The following is a 22,640-nucleotide window of genomic DNA, read 5'->3' as shown; positions in this document are numbered from 1 at the left end:
TTATTTATTGCATAGAAGAACTAAGGTACATGCCAGAGGTATGTGGAGTAGAGTGAGAGGATTCACCAGAGACAACCTGGGGAACAGAACAGGCAGGTTTACTAAAATACACTGCTGAGGAGAGCAGTGGGCAAGACAGGAGAGGTCTGTTGAGCCATTCATGGGCTAGTTCCCTGGCTGGGGTTGGAACTCAGGCCTCCACAATGACAGTGTCACAGCACAGAGACTCTCCTAGCCACAAGGGAGATTGACATCAATCTTGAAAAACAAGTTGAGTGAACTTAAACTAAGTGGAGGAGAGTATCTATAAGTCAGGTATAACATGATATGATCCCAGCCTGTATTGGTGCAGGGGAAAGTTCTGGAGATGGTCTCAGGATGGCATGATAGGACTCCTGAGCCAAACCAGGTATTCAAGATATGCAAGAGTCAAAGATAACTTAAGAATTAAGTACTAGAAACCAGAGTGAAGCAAAGTAACATTTCCCACGCAGCATGGAAAGTTCTTTACCAATGTACTTCCTCTCTGCAACACAGAGACACAATTGTGTACCTTTTTCTTCCTTGATTCTATAGAATTATTCTACTTCCATTTCAGTTCCCACACTTGTACTTAGGCCTTCATGTTGTCCACCTCTTCTGTCAGTGTGCCTGCAATGTGAGCTCTCAAACCACTTCAAAAACTTGACTTCCTTCAAGAAGCCTTCTAGTATAGGTTCTGTTTAAACTGTCAACTCTTCTCTCCTGTATGTTCTAAAACATTTACTCTTAAGCACTGGGCAAAAGAAAAATAGATAAAATATGAGACATCCCCCCAAATCTGCTACTCTTTCTCATGTAAAGTTCCCAGGAAAAACAACTGAACCATTGCATTTCTTTGATTTCTTTCCACTACTCTTATCATTACTTCCATTATCCTCACATGATAGATGCTTCCTTAGAACTTTCTGTATTTACCACCTTATTTTAAGAGGAGGGTAAGGTTTGATAAGAAAAATGCCATCACTCTTTAATTTGTTTCTCTTAAATAGGCCTCCCGAGAGGGGCTTTATGTTCCTCACTTTCCATCCATGCACCTTCAGAGTCTTCTTGTAAATGGCCAACTGCATGCCGTGTGCCCACGGAAACAACTGGGTTAATACTGTCCTTTTGAATTGTGACTCCCATTCTCCTCCCCTTCCTCTAAATGTTTCCTTTTAAAGAAAAGCTATGGTTCACTGCTACTGAAAATTAAAGACAACAGCATAAAGATCAAAGTCCAGGCTGGTGCAAAAGCAGACTTATCTTTAAAATCACCACTCAACTCTCTCTTTCCCTGATCTCTGCCCAAGACCACTGAAGGAAAGCTAGTCCCCAGAATGCATGTTCATTTCAGATTGTTTTCATTTAAAATTCTTAGCCCACAGACTATTTTGAATACAAGGAACAAATTTCAGTTGAGATGAAAATAGGTATGCCATATGAAAAAGATAAAGTGACCACCACATCCAACCCACCCCATCACAAAAAAATACCAAATAAAAGTAAGGGTTTATAAAGTTTTCAAAGTTTCATTTATAAGAACTTTCCCCTGCACCAATACAGGCTGGGATCATATCATGTTATACCTGACTTATAAGACTTCTGGTCTCTTCAACTTTTCCAACCTCCTCTTCTTCCCAAATGGTGTTCTGGCAATAGGATTCACATTTTATGTACTCCTGACTTCCTTCCCATTTGCTGAATCCCCATTTTCAAAATTCCCCATTTTCATCCTTTCTTACTCCAATTCCCAATCACAAGTTGGTTCGATAACTTGGGATGGTTTTTGGATTCTCCCAGTCAAGAGGTTTGGCAAAACATGCACAAGCTTCATCCTCATAAAGACAGAAAATGTGAAGAGCGTTTTCAAAATGTCTCTTATTCGCATCAACCCGGAAGAAGACATTTTCCAACCGAAACTTGTGGTTACCCTAGACAAGGTATACACAATTGTAGAACAGGGTATTCTTACAAAATGGGTAAAAGAAAATGAAAGAATCAAATATTAGGAGAAAAATTTAGGTGAGTTCTGCACCCCCCCTCTTTTATTAAGTATGTAGGCCTCTAAGAAGTATGTAATTATAACTCACAAAAACAGCCATGTCAACTTGCTTTGGTGACTCAAAAGTTGTTGCTTCTCAACTCAACTTTGCTGAAACATTTGATTCATGGTGTTCTTATTTAACCTAATTTGCATTGATTTAATCAGTGCTGGTATGCTTTAAATACATAATAAATTGGGATTCTGCAACTTAGATGACTTAGAATAGCTAAATTTCAATAAAGCTCATTTCAATCTGTTAATGTATACAATTCTGCCAAGGGGCTTAAAATGTAAAAATGATGCAAACTTGCCACATTAGAGGTGGGAAAGGTTTAAAGATACCATCCAGATGAAATGATTTACAGGAGAATAATGTGAAAAGCAATGTATACATAGCTTAATTATAGCCTAGACACGTAGCGTTTTGAGTAGCATACATAGAAGAAAACACACACATATATATGCAACCAATTTAATTGTATTCTCTTTCCTTCTTGCCAACACTCAACTCTTTTCTGCCACTCTGTACCAGCTCTACAAATCAAGTGACATCCAAAGTGGGACCTCTTCATGCCCATTTGGCAGGCTCTGCCACCACTCTGCCAAGTCGCCTGCATTAGAAGGATTTTCTTCCTAGCAGCCGTGGGGATTGGGTGGCTTGTACTCACGGCACTTGCTGAATGGCTGGCCAATGTTTACCCCTGCTGCCCTCCTCCCTCCAACCCTTTTGAGTTTATGGCTCAATCAGACAGCCTGCTGTCAGGAATAATTGTCTTGGCAAGAGACAAAAACACTTGATAGTGAATTGTCTGTTAAAGTGTTCCGCAGCACCTTGAAGGTGCCAGGATGAAACTTGCAGGTGCCCAGTTCAGAGTTAGGTAGAAGGCAGGGGTGGTGGAGAGAAAACCATCAAGAATGGCAAGGGAAGGATACCACTTTGGTGACAGGGCATCAAATAGCCATCTGTGCCAGTAATAAGCAGTGAGAGCTTAGATAATCACTTGATGTCTCTGGGCCTCTGTTCTAGTCATGTGCAGAAATAAGGGGGTTGTTCTTCTAATGTCTCTTCCAGAGCCTGTGTGATGTCTGGAACATTTTAGATTTGTTTTCCTTCCAATTAAATGATGCATCTCAGAGATGAATGAACAGAGCAGAGATCAGATGAAAAAAGAAAGGAAAAAAAAAAAGGGGGGATTGATTCATGTACCTGCTCAGATGACTTTTCCTGAAAAGTACCTCCTCTCCTTGGTGACTGTGCTTCTACTATTTGGTCTTTAGCTTGGTTGATAAGGATCAACTCAGCTACCTGTCTCAACTCAGGCTAATCTGCAAAGTTTCAAAATCCACCTTATCTTTAAAACAGTGAGTGCCACTATAAACAATGCCCATTCATATTCAGTTCATGAGAAGCAGAACTGATGAGAATTCAAAAAGAGGAGCTGGAAATTCACATCTGAGCCTCCCTATGAACTCCCTGGGCATTTTTGTCAAAAAGTAGGTTTGCCTGCAATGGCTTCCAACAGGGAAGATTTATTTTTTTATTTTTTTATTTTTTTGCATATGACCAACAGGTTCCTGATAATAATACACAATGCAGACCCTCTCAAGACCAGCTGGAAGAAGAGAGAGCTCCCTGTAAGGATCCTATTAATAAATGATTGTGAAGGGAAATAATCTGGCGAGGCTTCACTTCATATTTAAAAGACACAATTTGGTAATACTCCCAAGCTTGATTAGGGATGTTTCTATGGAAGATTCTTCATCATAATTTAGCTCCCCCACCCCTGAGTACCTCCTCCTGGAGTGGGACATTCTGCAGGGCTCTGTAATCACCATGCGCAGAAGGCAGGGTCATCCTGGTCAGTGCAGCAAAATGCTTCTCTAATCCACCTGAGACCCAGTAGACAACTCTGGAGACTGGTGAGGCCCCCAAGGAATCTCACACAAGATTCTCTGTACAGACATATGTTTCTGTCACACTGGGTCTCACACTACTGGGACTAGGATGGTCTCCCAAACCCACTGGGTTTGGAAGCATTTCCCCAATCCACCACCAAAAAGGGCTGGCTGACTGCAGAACTCCAGTGCCCGCAAAGAAAAAAAATTCCTTCCCAACCCCTCAACCCCCTCCAAATCATTGCTTTCCTCTACCATCTCTCAAGTTGCTTTTCTAAAGCAAAGGACCAAATGTTGATTTCTCTACAGATTCCTACGTATCTCTCTCTCACACGTAGACAGCTTGAAAGGGGGTGGGCGAATATCCCCAAAAGGAAAGGGGGAGATAGCAGAATATTTCAGTTTGCCACTTGGAAAATATCTTGTCGCTGATGATGCTACCCCATACCTTCATCCCCTCTCCCTCTTTTTGAAATACGGACCCAAAAAAAGCTGAAAGTGTTTTCCATTCCATCAAAGAGCATATATTACTTTAGTGTTCGGTAAAATGTTGGTTTTATGCCCACCCCTTTTCAATCTGCCCATGTCTGAGGTGCTCCGGGAAGACGCACAATCGTGAGCAGCTTACGACACTCAGTGAGCAGTAGGTGCCTGTGCAAGCTCGCGCCGCACACAGCCTGGCGGAGAGAAGGAGCCCCGGCGCTGCTCCCGGCGCCGCCGCCCGCGCCGCCCGCCAGGCATGAGCGAGCCCGCTCTCCGCAGCCGCCCTGAGCGCGAATGGCAGGCGGTCTCCGAGAAGTAAAAGGTGGCGCCGGTCAGTGGTCTTTTCCAATGACGGACATTAACCAGACTGTCAAATCCTGGGGAATCGCGAGCCCCGAGTTTGGAGTTTTTCCCCCCCACAACGTCACAGTCCGAACTGCAGAGGGAAAGGACAGCAGCAGGAAGGCGAAGCCCGGGCTCCGGCACGTAGTTGGGAAACTTGCGGGTCCTAGAAGTCGCCTCCCCGCCTCTCCGGCCGCCCTTGCAGCCCCGAGCCGAGCAGCAAAGTGAGACATTGTGCGCCTGCCAGATCCGCCGGCCACGGACCGGGGCTGCCTCGGAAACACAGAGGGGTCTTCTCTCGCCCTGCATATAATTAGCCTGCACACAAAGGGAGCAGCTGAATGGAGGTTGTCACTCTCTGGAAAAGGGTGGGTAAGACACTTTTTAATTAAATTCTTTCCCGAAGATTTTTTTTCCTCCCTTTTCTTTGCTGCAGCATCTAACATGGACCAAATCACCACCTCTTTGATCTTTCCGTGGCTGTGAACTTTCTATGCTGCCCAGCTTTCTGCATGCTTAGAGGTGAACGTGTGGCTTTGGGGAGGGGGGACCCTTCTTTATTTCAGTCTATTTATTTGATTTTTGCCCTTTTCTCCCCCTCCCCCGCTCCCTCTCCCTCGGAATAAAATATGATGTAGATTTCTGACCGAGCGCTTCCAATGGACATTCTCCAGCCTTTCTGGAAAGATTCTCGCTAATGGATTTCCTGCTGCTCGGTCTCTGTCTATACTGGCTGCTGAGGAGGCCCTCGGGGGTGGTCTTGTGTCTGCTGGGGGCCTGCTTTCAGATGCTGCCCGCCGCCCCCAGCGGGTGCCCGCAGCTGTGCCGGTGCGAGGGGCGGCTGCTGTACTGCGAGGCGCTCAACCTCACCGAGACGCCCCACAACCTGTCCGGCCTGCTGGGCTTGTCCCTGCGCTACAACAGCCTCTCGGAGCTGCGCGCCGGCCAGTTCACGGGGTTAATGCAGCTCACGTGGCTCTATCTGGATCACAATCACATCTGCTCGGTTCAGGGGGACGCCTTTCAGAAACTGCGCCGAGTTAAGGAACTCACACTGAGTTCCAACCAGATTACCCAACTGGCCAACACCACCTTCCGGTCCATGCCCAACCTGCGCAGCGTGGACCTCTCGTACAACAAGCTGCAGGCGCTCGCGCCCGACCTCTTCCATGGGCTGCGGAAGCTCACCACGCTGCACATGCGGGCCAACGCCATCCAGTTTGTGCCGGTGCGCATCTTCCAGGACTGCCGCAGCCTCAAGTTTCTTGACATCGGATATAATCAGCTCAAGAGTCTAGCGCGCAACTCTTTTGCTGGCTTATTCAAGCTCACGGAGTTGCACCTGGAGCACAACGACTTGGTCAAGGTGAACTTCGCCCACTTTCCACGCCTCATCTCCCTGCACTCTCTCTGCCTGAGGAGGAACAAGGTGGCCATTGTGGTCAGCTCGCTGGACTGGGTTTGGAACCTGGAGAAAATGGACCTGTCTGGTAACGAGATCGAGTACATGGAGCCCCATGTGTTTGAGACCGTGCCACACCTGCAGTCCCTGCAGCTGGACTCCAACCGCCTCACTTACATCGAGCCCCGGATCCTCAACTCCTGGAAGTCTCTGACTAGTATCACTCTGGCCGGGAACCTATGGGACTGTGGGCGCAACGTGTGCGCCCTGGCCTCGTGGCTCAGCAACTTCCAGGGACGCTACGACGGTAACTTGCAGTGCGCCAGCCCGGAGTACGCGCAGGGTGAGGATGTCCTGGACGCGGTGTACGCCTTCCACCTGTGCGAGGATGGGGCCGAGCCCACCAGCGGCCACCTGCTCTCGGCAGTCACCAACCGCAGTGACCTGGGGGCCCCGGCCAGCCCGGCCACCACGCTCACTGATGGCAGGGAGGGGCTGCTCGACGGCACACTCGAGCCGGCTACCGTGGCTCTCCCTGGCAGCGAGCACGCGGAGAATGCCGTGCAGATTCACAAGGTGGTCACAGGTACCATGGCCCTCATCTTCTCCTTTCTCATCGTGGTCCTGGTGCTCTATGTCTCCTGGAAGTGTTTCCCAGCCAGCCTCAGGCAGCTCAGACAGTGCTTTGTCACGCAGCGCAGGAAGCAAAAGCAGAAACAGACCATGCATCAGATGGCTGCCATGTCTGCCCAGGAATACTACGTTGATTACAAACCGAACCACATTGAGGGAGCCCTGGTGATCATCAACGAGTATGGCTCCTGTACCTGCCACCAGCAGCCCGCGAGGGAATGCGAGGTGTGATTGTCCCAGTGGCTTCTCAACCCATACGCTACCAAATACACCTGGGCGGCCGGAGCTGGCCGACGAGTGCCAGGCTGGGGTCTCCTTGTCTGTGCTCTGATATGCTCCTTGACTGAAACTGTAAGGGGATCTCTCCCAGACACTTGACATTTTAGCTTTATTGTGTCTTAAAAACAAAAACAAACAAAAAAAATGAAATAAAACACAACAAAATCCCCACCCCACAACCTTCAGGACAGTCTATCTTAAATTTCATATGAGAACTCCTTCCTCCCTTTGAAGATCTGTCCATATTCAGGAATCTGAGAGTGTAAAAAGGTACCAATCATTGATTTTTTTTTTTTTTGTAAACTAAAATGTTTAAAATAAAATAGCATTTACAGTTTTTACAGACTGGTGTAACCTAAATGAATTGTTACCTGTGTTAAAAGAGAAGCAACAGTTAAAATTGCCTTCACTGTGGGGGTGGAGGTTGAGGGGGAGGGGTGGCCAGAGGAGAAATTCAGAAATTTAGGAACAAAGTAGACTCCACTTGAAATATTAAGGACAAACAAAGCTTATCAGGTTGAGCTACCCCCATGAGTAAAGACTGGAAAAAAAAAAAAAGCAGAACTCTATATATTATTTGTTTGGGGGTGGGGTTTGCAGTGAAAGCTAATCACCTTAAAACAAGTGAAAGGTGGACTGAGGACTGCGTATCATTGCTTAGCCTTTAAGGCAGAGATCATTGCAAATGGCTTTTAATATGCAGCCCCAGACAGTTTGTCTTATGAACAAGAAACATTTTTGCACTTGATGTAACCATCTTTCAAATCAATTAAAAAATCTCACCCCTGAAGCCACTGTTCAAAATTCTCCTATGCCTTTGCTTCACCAGACTTAGTAGCATCCCTGCCCTTCTGAGTGAAAGACCCCTCAGCTCCTGTTCTCTGTAGACTGACTGAGGGGGATAAGGCAGGATCCAAATATTCAGTGATGAATGTTGTGCTTCTGGAGCACATCACTAAGACTGCAGCAAGCTTAGGCTCTCAGCAGTGATAACACACTCCTAGTTACTATGGGAATGGTCATAAATCTTACCTCAGGATGTCTGCTCAGAGGGTGATGACTTACAGCAGACGTTAGGGCAGAGGTGATACAGAAGTGATGTGGATGGGGCGGGTGTTGTTGGGAAAGATCATTTGATTCTGTGTTTGCATAATACTGAGATGGAAATAATTTATTAACCCAGAATAGAAAAGCTGCCTCTTTTAAGACTGCATTTGTGTAATGCTTGTTTGCCCTGTTGCTTTATTTTTTTTTCTGTGTTGGGAACAGTGATTGTCTCTTCCCACCCTTCATAGGTTTTGAGGTCTATTGCTGAGGTTTAAGTTGTTTATTAAACTAAATTAAAGAGGAGCAGCAGTTGATGGGTGCTGGGGAAAGGGGCGGGGGAGAGTATGTGAGTTGGATGGGAAGGCATCTTTCACCAGTTTCCAATTTTAAGCAAATGTATGATTGAAATAAAATGTTATGGATGGCAGATGGTGAAAACTGAACCAGTGTTGTCCACATCCAGAAGTCTTTCTCAGCCTCAGGTGCTCAGCCCCATGAAAGATACTGCAGACTGACTTTTTTTAGAGAAGTGCAAAGGATGGGTAAAAAATGAGAAACTAACTCCCTAAGTGCAAATATGCCCAGCCACCTACCAAAGGAGGCAAACTCAGCTATTTGAAATGCAGAATAGCCTCACCAGGAGGTTTACTTAAAGCTAAGAACGGGTAGCTTAAGAAAAGGTTTCTCTTCTATATATGGAGAAACCAGTATGACTAAAAGTATAGCTTCTAAAAGTCTCTTTCAAGAGAGATATTTTACTAATATCTCCAAGGTGTTAAGCTGGGAAAGGAACCACACACACACACACACACACACACACACAGGAATCAACCCTTCTCCCTGACCAGGAAAATTCATCTCTTTTTGATTATAATTAAAACATGATTTTATGATACACTTTATGCACAGACCACCTATTTAGGCTGTTGGTATTCTAGAAGAGAGATGCTTTGTTTGATTACTTCAAGGAAGATGTTTTGGATTTTATCTAAACATGCTTATTTTGGGAACTGCTTCACTTAGCCTATCAGTTGGAGGCTAGCAGGAATAGGTCTGGGGATCTATCGCACATCTCTAACTAAACCCCACTAGAGAGACCTCCTTCCGAATACAGCCTACCATTTTGTGAAGAAGAAAAAAAAAAAAAAACCCAAGTTGTGGTAACTGGCGTAAAGCTCCTTGGATTTCTTTGGTTTAATCTCCTCATGGGAAGGATTCTGGAATCCAGTGCCAAATGTTACTCTGGCTTGGACCACTAGGGCTATCTGCTAGTGTGCTTATATAGGGAAACTTCCAGAAGCAAAATTTTCTGGCAAACAGAATAACATAACTACAGGTTCCCCCACTCAACCCTCTTTGCTAAAAATTTGAATATTAGTAACTGTAGAATTTACCTCACATTCCCAAGATGCTTTCCATGCATTCTTCTTTTTTCAATGTGGCCATAACAAAAAGTGAGAGAGTAATCGAGTGTTGACTTACGGTGCCAGCACCCTCCCCCGCCATATGACTACATACCACATGCACAGGATCTGAAGTCCCTATAAATCTAATGAAAGATCTTTGTAAAGAGGAATCTGTTATGTGAGACCTGGAGAGCAAATGGTGGTCTTAGAAAGATGGGCTCTTACTTTCTTTGTGTGTCTGTATCTCTTTGTGTTGTGTGACTTTGTAGGCAAGCAAATGTGTTTTCCACACAGAGGAATTCAGCTCACATCATTTCATGCTCACGAATCTCCTGGTTTGGAGAATGGCAGAGGGAGGGAGAAGACGAGAATCAGAGAAATCAGTGGTTTTAACTAAGGTTTTGTGACACTTGAAATCTTTTATTTCTCAAATTAATTAATCTTTAGGCTTCAAGAAACTTGCTCTGACCTCTCTCAGCAATCTACTGAACATTTAAAGAAGATTCTAATTTTTTTAAAGATGTAGCACCTTTTTTATTGTTGTTGTTCTTCCCACAGAGGGTGCTAATCTCTCATTATCTGGTGCTATCTGAAAAGAATTTAAGGCCACAATTCACGTCTCTTCCTGGGCATTGTGATGGATTAACCCTCCATTCTCAGTACCTTCCCCGCTGATTAAAGTTCAGCCTTGGTATAGAGGTTTTCCAATATTTATAAAGAAAAAAAAAGTATTTTCCAATGACAAATGACACTCTCACACTACTTTTAGCCCTGGTAGTTTTCACGTGGCCCCAGAAAGAGCAGGTTAAATGAAACCGGCCTTTGGCAGCCCTTTGATGCTTAGACTTCAGTCCTGATAGTTGGGTTCCCTTGCCCCACAAAGTCCCTAGGTTTCTGAGACTCACAAAGAGAAGATTAGTCTAGGGAAAAGAAACTGTTTTTTATATTCTCCCAAGCCCCTCAAAGCATCAGTGCCTTACCTTGCCTCCCTGCTTTCAGGAAGCCAGACATTTGGTTTGACTTAGCATCAATAACACATTTATGGGTATGTGTAAGTAATTAGAGGGACAAAGACACTTGTTATTTCTCACCAGTTAACTAAGCAACCACACATAGCCCTCTGCCAGAGCACAGGAACTGCTTGTGTTCCTGGGTTCTATTAGCCCACTTATCAGTGAGGTAGCTACCTAGTGTATTTGACAAGGTCACAGAAGTGGGCACTGGTGGGTCACATAACCTGGTAAAATGAAATGTCAGCTATCCCTCTCAAAGAGAACATTATAGAAAGATCAGGTTTTATATATGTTTTGAGAAAGGATATTTTACTCTTTTAGGGTGGTCTAAATAAGCATCCATTTTCTCATCCAAATAGGTGGTTATATTGGTTGATTTGGATTACCATTCAAGGAATATAAAAAGAAACAAGAAGTCAAACATGTGACAACTAAGCCAACTCCTGAAATATGTTTTGAGGGAAACTGAAGCAACACACACAGAGGTTCACATTCATATATTACCTAATTTCCATCCCGTATTAATTACCCTTCTACTTTCTCCTTTCATGATCAAGGAACGGATCCAATAAAAGCAGGCACAAGGTGGAAATGGAAAGGGCTGAGGTGACCCATGGTATTTCCACAGGCAGGATTTAATGAGTTGGAAGATGTTTTGCAAATTAAGGGGTCTTCTGGGTTCCTCAATCCACAAGAGAGGCTCCACCTGCTAGCTGGTAAATGGCTGGGTATTCTTTTGAGAGTGTGCTCCCAACTAATGAGTTCCATCTCAGAATTAGAAAAATTATTTCTCCATTACAAAGTACTCTTATTTTCCCCCAGAGGTCCATGGGGCAAACTTATTTCTGACTGGATACCATTTTCCAGCCTTTTTCAGTGGGGCAGTTTCTGATGGTTTTTGTTTGTTTGTTTGTTAGTCAAAATGAAGGGACTAGTTATTATATCTTTCAGGTTTAGCCAAGATGGAAATGAGAGAGAATGAAACTGATTGAGTGATTATCTGGTAGGGGAGACTTTTCCAAGAGCTCAGTATGTGAGAGAGGTACAAGGAACCTCAACTTTACAAGAGAAAACCTGAGGCATAGAGAGGTTAAGTACTTTGTGCAAAGTCACCCGGCTAGGAATTGGGAACACTGGGTTTGGTGTAACTACACTGTGTAATCTAGTTTGGTGTAACTACACTGTGTTTCTTCTTTCCCCTTGAATAGTTGTTCCCTCCATTCTAGTTTGGTGTAAGTACACTGTGTTTAGTGTAACTATACTGTAGTTTGGTGTAACTGCACTGTGTTTCTTCTTCCCTTGAATAGTTGTTCCCTCCATTCTAGTTTGGTGTAACTACACTGTGTTTAGTGTAACTATACTGTATAGTTTGGTGTAACTACACTGTGTTTCATCTTTCTTTGAATAGCTGTTCCCTCCATTCTTCCACACAGCAAAAAAACAGGGACTGGACTGGCCCCAGGGTTACATCTGCCCATATTCTGGTTGGGTAACATGGTTGCAATGATCACACATAGGGGAATTTTCATCATGACTTCATTTGCTCTGGTCTCTTGGAAACACAGAAGTCAACCAGCAGAGGCAACTTCCCACAGGCTTTATGGAGCAGATGTGTCCAGGTAATCATCCAGTTCACCTCTACCCCGAGGATTTGGAGTTCAGAGAGAGTAAGGTATGGCTGCCCATATATTACTATAGGGTTTTATTCACATTTCTTTCTTGATCACTAAATGAACTACATCTCATTGGCAGTGGTTCTCAGCCAGGGGTAGATCTCTTACCCAGTAAGCAACTGGTACAATTTGGAAACATTTTTGATTTTCACACATGAGAGCAAGAGTCCTTACGAGCATCTTGTGGGAGGTGGTCTTGGGACCTGCTGAACATCCTACAATACACAGAAAAGGTCCTCAGCAAAGAATTATTTGTCTCCTAATGCTGAGTGTCGAGGCTGGGAAGCTCTGTTCCATGGTATGATGCCATTAAGTTATCTAAACCAACATGCTGTGCCCCAGCTTTGCAGGGATGGGCCTTTCTAATGAGTTAGGTTTGGTTCACCTAGATCTATTCCTTTTTAATCTTCCTCTTTCTTGCCAGAAAACTGGAAGTCTAAATTAAACCCCCTCAGGTTGTTTGCTAATCAGCAAGAGGACCTGTAGTTAGCACATGCTTCTTGAAGAACATATGGCAAACCTTAAATTAACTGGGAGACAAAACTTGTCACAACCCTCAATTGACCCACTTTTTCTTTAGCAATACCTCATTCAGGAAACAAAAAGAATCAAGTTAACAGTGGATATTTAATTAACAAGAAGGAAAATCAGAAGCCAATTATTCTTTTCAGGAGGTAGTCTGAATGCTGAACAAAGTCAGATCACCTATCTATGCCTTCAACTTCTGCAGCCAAAACTGCAATGTCTCTGAGTATGCTTCCATGTTAAAAGTCATGGTCATCAGTTAGTAAATAGACGGATGTGTCCATCAGGGAAATGGTCTCAGACCTTAGAAGCAAGGTGTTTTACAGAAGCAAACATTGTAAAATGAATGTGGGACTTGGCAGGTGGTATAAATGTAAAAGTTAATGTGTATATAACAATATGATGGAACTGGAGAGTTTAGTTAAAAAGGAAATAGGTAATTCCATTCAACTATTCTGGTTTATCACATTGCTGCAGGTCCAGTGGGAGAAACAGTGTCCAGCAGTCAGGAGACATGACCTTTAGACCTACTGCTGTTACTTACATGCCTTGGGCTTATCTGGTATTCATCTTACTGTAATGAACTTCTGTCTCTTTTCATTTAGAAGGATTCATCCAGATATTCCCTAAGAATCCTTCAAGTTATGGGTTTTCATTTTACCATTTTTTCCAACAATAAAACATGAAACAAAAATGGTTTTCAAAATAGTGCTACCTAACCAGAAAATTAAGTTTCCTTTGATTAATTCCCTAGATATTCTGCTTCACTAGGCTTGCCTATGAATGAGAAAAGATACCTAAAACATCTCAAGAACTTCAGAAGGGTAGGTGAGGATGCTGGAAAACAAATGAGAAAACACAGGCATGTACAGAGAGGAAATGGGGTTTTTAGAATATGCAAGAAGAGACAAAAGGAAATTCTAGAGATGACACACACAGTCACTCACGCTCATCCTCCCATCTCAGACCAGAGACTCAGTGATTCAGGGGTCCAATAAAAAAGGCCAAAAGATGCCACTGGGATAAGAGTGGGGCATCAGGGAAAAGGTAAAGACAAATATTTGTTTAGAAGTTCTAAACAGACATAATATCATAAGTGGTTACAATGAATAGCAGGGAATCTTAGACTTCAGTACAAGGAGAGAAATTGAGGGAGAGAGGGAGGAAAGGGAAAAAAAAGAGGGAGAAAGGGGAGGAGAGAGAGAGAAATGTAAGGCAAGGTAGGTGAAGAGATAACTGGAAGAGAGAGGGGGAAAAAAGAACTACAGCAAGAGAGAAGGGATTTCAAGATTTGTGTTTCGTATTGCCTCAATAGTCATTGTGAGGAGCTTTGATATACCAATCAACACACAACCTCTTTTAGGACTTTCTTGGTGCGCATTATCAGATTAGCTATTTGCTTCTCAAGGAAATGCTGGAATACCATTTCAAACTCAATCTAGTTCACTGTCCAGTTGTAACTTTCTCTGTTTCTTCAGCTAGGGCAATGTTTCTCAATCTTGGTTACACATTGGAACCACTTGGAAACTAATAAATATTAAAGCCTGGGTCCTACTCCAAGAGGTTATGATTTATTTGAATTCTTAAAAACTTCCCAGGTTAGCCCTCCCTTGTGGCACAGCGGGTTAGGATGCAGCACTGCAAGAGAGCCGCAGCCACCTCAGTGAAATTTCAATTCCTGGCCCCGGAAGTGATCCACATGCAGCGGCTTGACCTCTCCTGACCAGCCTGCTGTTCCCTTCAGCAATGTACTTCATTGATCTGCCTGTTCTGCTCCCCACTCTGTCTTGGGTGAACCCTCTCACCACCCCTGCACCTCTGGCATGTACCTCAGTTCTGTATGCATCAATAAATAAATCTTAAAAAAAAAATTCTAGGTGATGTCAAATTTCAGCCAAGGTGAAGGCGCAAAGTGCTAGAGGTTTCATTGGAATGCCCATACATTGCCCATACGTGCAACTCAGCAGTACACAAGAGGCACAAGTCTGATGGTAACTCTTTGAAAAGATGTACCGTCTGTTCTCAGTGTCAAGTAAGGAATCCCAGAACCTGGAAAGGAGCCCTTCTCAACCGCCTGCTTTTACTCCACCTAATGGGTCTGCTATTGTGAGAGAGACATGCAAATATAGGTGCATTTATAATTTGCATCTAAGCAAATCTAGTTTATAAAATACTGGTTATTAGTTACTGTATTTACTTTAATTCTCTCAACACTGTATCACAAGGCAGAAGCAAACTTCTTTTATTGGAAAGAAGTTTCAGATTGGAAGAGGTTAAGGAGCTTCCCCAAGGTCAGTGCCAGTCCTGGCCCCTGGAAATGCCTGCTCTAAATTCTGTGCCCCTCCTCTTCACTGCTTCCCTTTCTTTCTCTGACTGGCTGTGTCATCACAAGGCCCAGATGCACTGCTCAAAATGACAGAAGTCAATAATTCTCCCTAGAGGCATCCTAAGGACATTCTCGCACCCTCTCCTTCTTCTCTATGGTCTTTAATGATCAGTCTGCCATCAGAATCCCTCCATTGCCCTTTGGATGTACCCCACTCTCATCCTTTGCCTGACTTTTTCTTTGTCACAGGTGCCTCTATGATGCCCTAGAGACTTTCAAGGGGATGCCCGAATTTCCCCAAATACCCTGAACTCCAAAGTGTTCCCTTTATTCTCAGCCACTGCCATCAACCCCTTTGCCACAAACTCTTTAAAGAATATGAAAACTAAATCCTTATTGAAAATGGCTGAATGGATGGTGATAACAATTCTAACCAGAGCTTTTCACAGTTTAAAGAAAGATCGCTGAGGGAAAATAACCAAAGAAATTGCTTTGTGCTAGAATTTCAGATACTGAAACAGCTGGCTGATGTATAGGATATCCTTCCTTGCTCCCCTCAAATGAAACAACACAGACCATTGTTCATAAATGAGATCAGGATGCCAACAGTTTATAGGGCTTAAAATAATACTAAAGTAAGGATTGACTCTTTCATCCTATTTTATCTACTGAAACCTAAGTCCTTTTTTTTTTAATTAATTAATTTATTTATTCGTACAGAATGGGGGTACAGGCCAGAGATGCGGAGGGTGAGAGGATTCACCAGGGACAGAGTGGGGAGCAGAACAGGCAGATCGACAAGTACACTGCTGAGGGGAGCAGCGGGTGGGTCAGGAGAGGTCTGCCTCGCCATGTGAATCTCCTCCAGGGCAGGCGGGAATAGAACTCATGCGGAAGTGGCTTAAGCTTCTTAGTGCAGTGCTTTAACCCTCTGCGCCACCAGGGAGGGCCTGAAACCTAAGTCCTCTTTAAAGATCATGTATAATTAGGTGCTACCCCTCAGGGTGTTTATCTTCAACTAAAATCTCTAATTTTGTAAACCATGTGCTTCAGGGATCTCTACCTCAGAGTTTGGGTAACAGTGAGAAGGGCTCAGTCAGTGGCAAGTGAGAGCTAAATTAGTCTGCCACAGCAAGGTCTGGAAAAGCCAAGTTACACACAATTAAAGGAACAATGTAACAATCTGTCTTCAGCTGGCCAAAGCAAATCTGTCATTTGTCCCTCAGCTGCAGAACAATCACCCACTCTGACGTCGCCTCATTGTGTATCTGCTCCACAGTGATTGCATGTGCAGTGAGATCTGTATTTCCCTGCCACTGAGTCTGTGCGTGTTTTAAATCCTAAAAATAGTGGTCCTTCTTGGAATGTAGCCTCAGTCTTTTGCTTACTGTCCAAGTCACACTGAGTCTTTTTTGGTATAGTATTTCAAAAATCATAAAGCTACACAAACTATAAAGGTACAGACACACTTTGGGGAAAAAGAGGAGAAACTGTTATAATTGAAATGCAGCTGAAGGCAACATCACTCAGATTTTTTTTTTTTATAATTATATTGATGAACTCATTCCATCACTGTAGCATGCAATTTCTTATTTAGGGATTAAGAATATATGTGTTGGGAAAACAAAGAGAACAATTTAACATGGAAGTGAGCCATCAACAAGAGGATGTGCTATGCATCTGGATTCTCCAGGCTCCCTGTGAGTGTGTACCAAAGACGCCTCCATTTCATTCCAATCCATTAACGAAAGGCAGCCTTCATCCATGGGAGTACTTAATATGTGTTACACACAGTAGGTGCTGCTCAATCCTTAACATTTATTGTTTAAAACTGGCAACAGATCATCCCTCCGTATTCAGGGAAATATTGATATCCTCACTTTACAGGTTAACAAACTGAGGTTTGGAGAAGTTCAATGACTTGTCCAAGCTCACTGATCAGAGAGACTTGGCGTAGTGTGTCAGCATGGGCTCTGGAGCCCCAATGCTTGGGTGCAAATTCTTACTGAGTGGCTTTGAGAAGTTACTTAACCTTTCTGATCCTCGGTTCTATCTATAAAATGATACATTTGTTAGGAGAAATAAATCGGCTGTTACTGAGAATCAAATGAGCTATTCTTTATACAGGGCTCAGAGCGACATGGGTGGTACTCAGCACATGGTAGGCGCTAGATTAAGTGTTTGGTTTTATTTTAATAACAGACAAACAAAATAAGCTCACACAGCATGTGAGGGCTTGGGAACAACAGGGCCTGCGGACTCCAAAGCCATGCAACCCCTGTTTCCTTCCTTAGTAGGAAGGGACTTACTAGTATCATTATTAATAATTATTGCATAAAGTCTGAGTTCCTAAAAACACTGGGTCTGAAAGGCAAGCTGATTGAGGCAGAGAGTGGCATCCGGAGGCTTCCTTCACACGTGGCTACCTTCACAGGTTTTCAACTGGCTAAGGCCTCAGGCCCTACAGTGGTATTTGAATTTTTTCTGGTTCTTAATTGCTTTGGCTTTGCCACTGACATAAGGCAGCCCTGGTGACTTCCTACCACTGGACTATATCTGTGTTCACCCACCCATCCATGTACCCACATGGATTTGGCATCATTTCCCAGCTTCCACACAATATAAAGGCTGGTGGCCAGCTTGAGGAAGCATTGTTTATGTGGGTCTTTGGCAATACAGCAAAACTCATTTCCACATCTGAGCTATTTGCTATCTGTAGTCAATTCCTGAAGATGGAAAGCTACTACACAGCTTGCGATTGTTATCCAGCTCTCAGACTTTTATTTAATATCGGCAATATTAAATCATACTGGCCCCCAGGACACTAGGCATACATCTTCAGCTGTAACAGATTTGCTGGTGTTTATTTAAAGATGTTTTTTCTCTGTGTACCAACAGCCACAGCTTGATGCTGCTCGAGTAAAAGTAACAAAAGGAGAGCCCATCTGAGGGAGACCTTCTCTTACAGAAGGGAGCTCGTGGACCAAGAGGTGGAATTTGAGTTCCAGCTTTGCCACTAAGTTGATTGTGATTCTTTAAACAGGTCCAGAAGCCTGGTTATTTCCCCCCCTCTTTTCTTTAGTTGTGACGACTGATTTTCTAGTTCTTTGATTTGACAGGTAGGTCATGAAGTTCAGGAGGGAGAGGAAAGTAAGAGTAACTTCCAGGATATTAATTTTGGCTGTTACCTATCAACAGAGAAAGTTGTGAATTCAGACTTCCATCAAGAAAAGGATCCCTGCTTCTCATACACTGACCCAACACCATGGACTGTGTTGGTCCCAGGAAATGTGCTTTTTGCACCTAGGATATAGGATAGTGAATCTGTTCCAAGCTAGTTTCTTTGGATTCACACAAGGATACAAGAAATTTGGGCTAGCAATGGGCAGGAATATTGGAAATACTTGGGTCAAAGAGAAACTCCAACACCTGAATTGATACTACCAAGGAAGCTGCAGTTTGGGGAACTGAGGACCACGGTCACTTTAATGTCGATAACTTTTTGGATTTGTTTCATTGTTTGTTTTCTCATTTCCTTTCTCTTCTCTCCCTTGTTTGCTTCCTTCATTCTTTCCTCTACTGTCTCTTCCATTTTCTCCTTAAAAAAGCAGTTTATGATTTTGAGAGCTAATACTTGCATTCTCAATTCTCAAAAGGTCAACATTGAAACAAGGGTGTAGAAATTGGTTTTTGAGGAAAAGAGTGAAAAAAAAAAAACCTTATTTGCTGCACATATAAAACACATCTAGGGCTTCCTCTGGTGGCGCAACCGGTTAGAACGCAACACTTCAAGTTAGCAGCAGTCACTTTCAGTGTGATTGGATCCCCCGCAGCGGAGGTGATCCACATGGTGCGGCAGACCTCTCCTGGTCAGTCAGCTGCTGTCCTCAGCAGCGTACTTTGTCAATCTGCTTGTTCTGCTCCCCACTCTGTCTATGGTGAAATCTCTCACGGCCCCTGCACCTCCGGCTTGTACCCCAGTTCTGTATGAATAAATAAATCTTAAAATAAAACCACATTATCTGTCTGTCTGTCCATCCATCCAGCCATCCACCCACCAACCTGGCATATAATAGATCACCAGATATACATTATGCCTTATAAAATTTCAGTGAGGGGGCAATGAAGAAAATGTCTAAATGTTTAAGAAATACCAAATTTGACAATGACTGACAAGGGGAAGAGGCAATAGCAAAAACATAATGCATCACCTAAAGTCAACAATCGAGACTCTAAGAAATTCAAAGGAGGTAAGAGTCCTATGATACTGAAAACTATAATTTAGAGTTTTTGAATAAAGTTTCATATGGGGAACTGGTCTTATAAACCTCTCTTGACTCTCAGCATCTCCTAAAGTTGTGTTTACTTGGAAGCTTCATTATGAATTAGGAAAAATTACTGGGTCTGGAATTAGTAGACAGAGTTTTGGTTCTGCCTCTCCCAGCTCTATGTGACAAATCACCAATTCTGTGGAATTCCCTTGTCTAAAATACAGAAAATAAACTTGTTCAGCATCTTTCATGAGCTCTGGTAAGGATTAAGTGAGGTAATGAAGTGACAACTTCAAAAGCTTTGAGGTACTATGCAAAGATGTAAAGCCTCAGGCAAAGGACAGTGGTGTCCTGTGGGTGGCCGTCCACATAGCATGAGGGTGTGAGGGCCACTTGCTTCCAACTCTACTCCACAGACACTGAAATAGCTGCTACTGGTCACTTCTCTGTATTAACTCCCTCGTGATTGTTTTGTCTAGTACATAAGTAGCAGGGAGATAACTGGAAAGTTTGCTCCTTGAATGAAGGGCCCCCTTTCTTGGGAAATGGTCCCTCAACACGGAGCTCAGAGTATGACCCAAGTGGCTAGGCTCTGATGAAGCTCTATAAATCTTGGCATGACACATCTCTAAAATGGACAAGACTTATGGTTGCCTTGAAGGTTCTTGGGAAGATTATCAGAGATCCCATGTGCTGAGGTACCTATTATGCAGGGTGATAACATGTACTTATATACAGTGTTAGTTCCTAGACTCTGTTATGAGTGTGTAAGAGATTGTGTTATACAAACATACTAGGAGAACATGTTTCTAGAAGTGGATTCTGAGAAGTGGCTGTAAGTGGTTAATTTAAAGAGAACAACAAGTTAATAATATAAAAATAATCCCCATAGAGGAGAAATCTGGAGTACAGATTAGCGACTATAGAAAATGAGAGGAGAGACAGCACTCTATTAAATCAGTCAGCTGGAATACACAGCTAAGAAGAAAGTTAAAAAGATTCTCTAGGCGACTGCCATTTTAAAGAAGATAATAACGATTCTCTTCAGTTCTGTCAACAGATACAAGCCAGAGTCCTCTTTCTCAGACCACACTTCTCCCCAGAAACATACACCCACCAGGAGAATCTCCAGAGAGCTAAAATTGAGAAGATGGGAACAGAACTCCACCGTGATATACTCACTATTGCATCATATTACAGCCATCAAAAGTGCACGTGTTGCTTTGCTGAGCTTTCACACACAGACTACCGCTCTGGTCCCAAATCTATCAGCAGGTGAGACTCTGTTCTTGGAACCCACAGCCAAGAAGTCCCCAAACGCAGCAAAATCCAGCAACACAGTCAGCAGCCAGCAGCCTGCTGGGCTCCTCTGGCTTATCCAGGACTACCAACCCCAAAGAACTGCGATGAAAGCAGATGGGAAGAAGGGAAGGATCTGTTTGTGTTTTTATTTTTCACCAGGCTCAGCTCTTTGGGAGAAAGAAAAGAAGAACCTCTCTCTGAGCTGGTGCCCTGCCAAGCGTCCTCCCCTCCCTGGCTAGTCCAAGCACTCCACCGTCTGTGCAGACTGCATAACAGCACTTTCTGGAAACACACAGAAAAGTCTGGGCTAGTCCAGAGGCAGTGGATATCTGCATGATGAGGTTCGGGGGATTTCATTTTCACCTTAATTCTTTAAAAAACTGCCAGCTCTTTGAAGCACATCTTTTATGAACAGCTTCTGTTTGTAAAATGAGACTTAAGGTATCCTCTCTAGAGAAATTCTTGAGTCTTCTCTGTAGTTCAATGCCTCTATGACAGTTTGACTCACATTGTACAATTGTGATTAATATTAAAGAATGTTAATAAAAATAAAACACTTAGGAATGTTTTCTTATTCTCCAAATTTTGCTTTGCTCACTACAAATATTTATCTTGACAGAAAATGTACTTCTCAGATCCACAACATTTCCCAAATCAATTTTCCAACAGCAAACATAAATTTGTGGTGATAGTTTAGGGTTTTCCAGGCTCTATACTAAAGGGGGTGTGGACTTTCAACTATTGGTTCCAACTTCAGGTAAACACTCCTCACTTACATTATCACTGGGGCACCCCGGGAGGATCTAAGGTCAAAAGCCTGAAAATGAGTTTTTACATTTCCAGTATAAACAAGCTTGGACACAGGGAGATGATTTGAGTATCAAGATCAAATCTTGAGAAGGTCATTAAGTTATTAACTAAGAAAATACTTGCTTAAACCCAGATAGCTGTGTTCTCAAATGAGATGAAGCAATAAATACATGTCATGCCTTTTACATCGCATTGCATTTCGACCTGGTTAGCATAGATTACATTTATACCCTGCCAGAGTGTATGTTAAGCACACATTATGTGGCAAAATTGATGCCCTTCTTTTTGTCGTGCTTGCTTTGTCCCCAGTCTCTAGGATTCTAGGGACCAGGGGAAAAATTGGGCTATGGAATAAAATAGAACTAGCTAGATATGAGTCCATCAATTACTAACTATGTGATACGGGGCGAGGAACTCAATCTCCGTTAGTCTAGGGATTGTTTAAAATCTCTACCTTGAAAGTACTGGAAGGATTAATATTAATGTATGTAAAACATTTTGCATATTCCAGGCACACAGAGGGTGTTCAATTAGTATTATAAGTATCATCAGTATCATCACATCAGCATTCTCATTATCATCATTACTTTTGGTGCCAAATATATCTATTACCACTGAAGTATGTTTTGACTGTATACACAGTGAATCTTTTTCTGCAATGCTATTTTCTTCAGAGTGGAATTCAATCTATGGATGTCACTAGATGGGATCATATAAGATAATATATGTGACAGAACTTTATAAGCTATAAAGATGATGAAACATAAAGCACCCTTTGAGGGGTCTTCCTGTGTGCACAAACCAATTCACAGCTGCTGAGCTCATTCTAATCTCCCTCCCTACAACCATGCCCTTTCTGTCCTCCCCTTTCTTTTCTACTAATTCGAACTTTCATGATGATATATCAGTTCCACTTTCTCTTTTTTATTTATACATACAAGTACAGGGAGAGTCTAGGTCAGAGGTGAGGGGGATGGGATGAGAAGATTCACCAGGGTGAGAGGTTTTTCCAGGGAAAGAGTAGAGAGAAGGACAGGCAGAAATACACTGCCGAGGGGAGCCGCAGGAAAGACAGGTGAGGTCTGTTGCACCATGTAGGTCAGCTTTCTGGTAGATTGGGGACTGAACTCATGCTGCAGTGGTTGGTGATAGCTTGATAGCACTGTG

At 43.2% G+C, this 22,640-nt stretch overlaps 2 protein-coding genes across 6 annotated transcripts in view; one reads left to right on the top strand and one right to left on the bottom strand.

Moving 5' to 3' along the window:
* The window catches only part of CTNNA2 (catenin (cadherin-associated protein), alpha 2), a 1,016,972-nt gene that overhangs the window by 325,357 nt on the left and 668,975 nt on the right, over positions 1-22,640 (bottom strand). The gene's annotated exons all lie outside the window — the stretch shown is intronic.
* LRRTM1 (leucine rich repeat transmembrane neuronal 1) lies at positions 4,699-7,437 on the top strand. Of its 3 annotated transcripts, none has more exons than XM_004691581.1 (2): positions 4,699-5,154; positions 5,425-7,437. In XM_004691581.1, the coding sequence occupies exon 2, from the start codon at positions 5,484-5,486 to the stop codon at positions 7,050-7,052; it is 1,569 nt and encodes a 522-aa protein (XP_004691638.1). In that variant the 5' UTR covers positions 4,699-5,154; positions 5,425-5,483; the 3' UTR covers positions 7,053-7,437. The 3 variants fall into 3 exon arrangements, with proteins under 3 accessions (XP_004691638.1, XP_012586934.1, XP_012586933.1); XM_012731480.1 differs by having other exon boundaries at positions 4,719-5,158; positions 5,425-7,370; XM_012731479.1 differs by lacking the exon at positions 4,699-5,154 and adding an exon at positions 5,193-5,308 and having other exon boundaries at positions 5,425-7,370.

The sequence above is a fragment of the Condylura cristata genome, unplaced genomic scaffold, assembly GCF_000260355.1.
Source record: "Condylura cristata isolate star-nosed mole 26May11 unplaced genomic scaffold, ConCri1.0 scaffold00031, whole genome shotgun sequence".
Classification (NCBI taxonomy): domain Eukaryota; kingdom Metazoa; phylum Chordata; class Mammalia; order Eulipotyphla; family Talpidae; genus Condylura; species Condylura cristata.
This window is presented reverse-complemented; position numbering and strand designations above follow the sequence as displayed.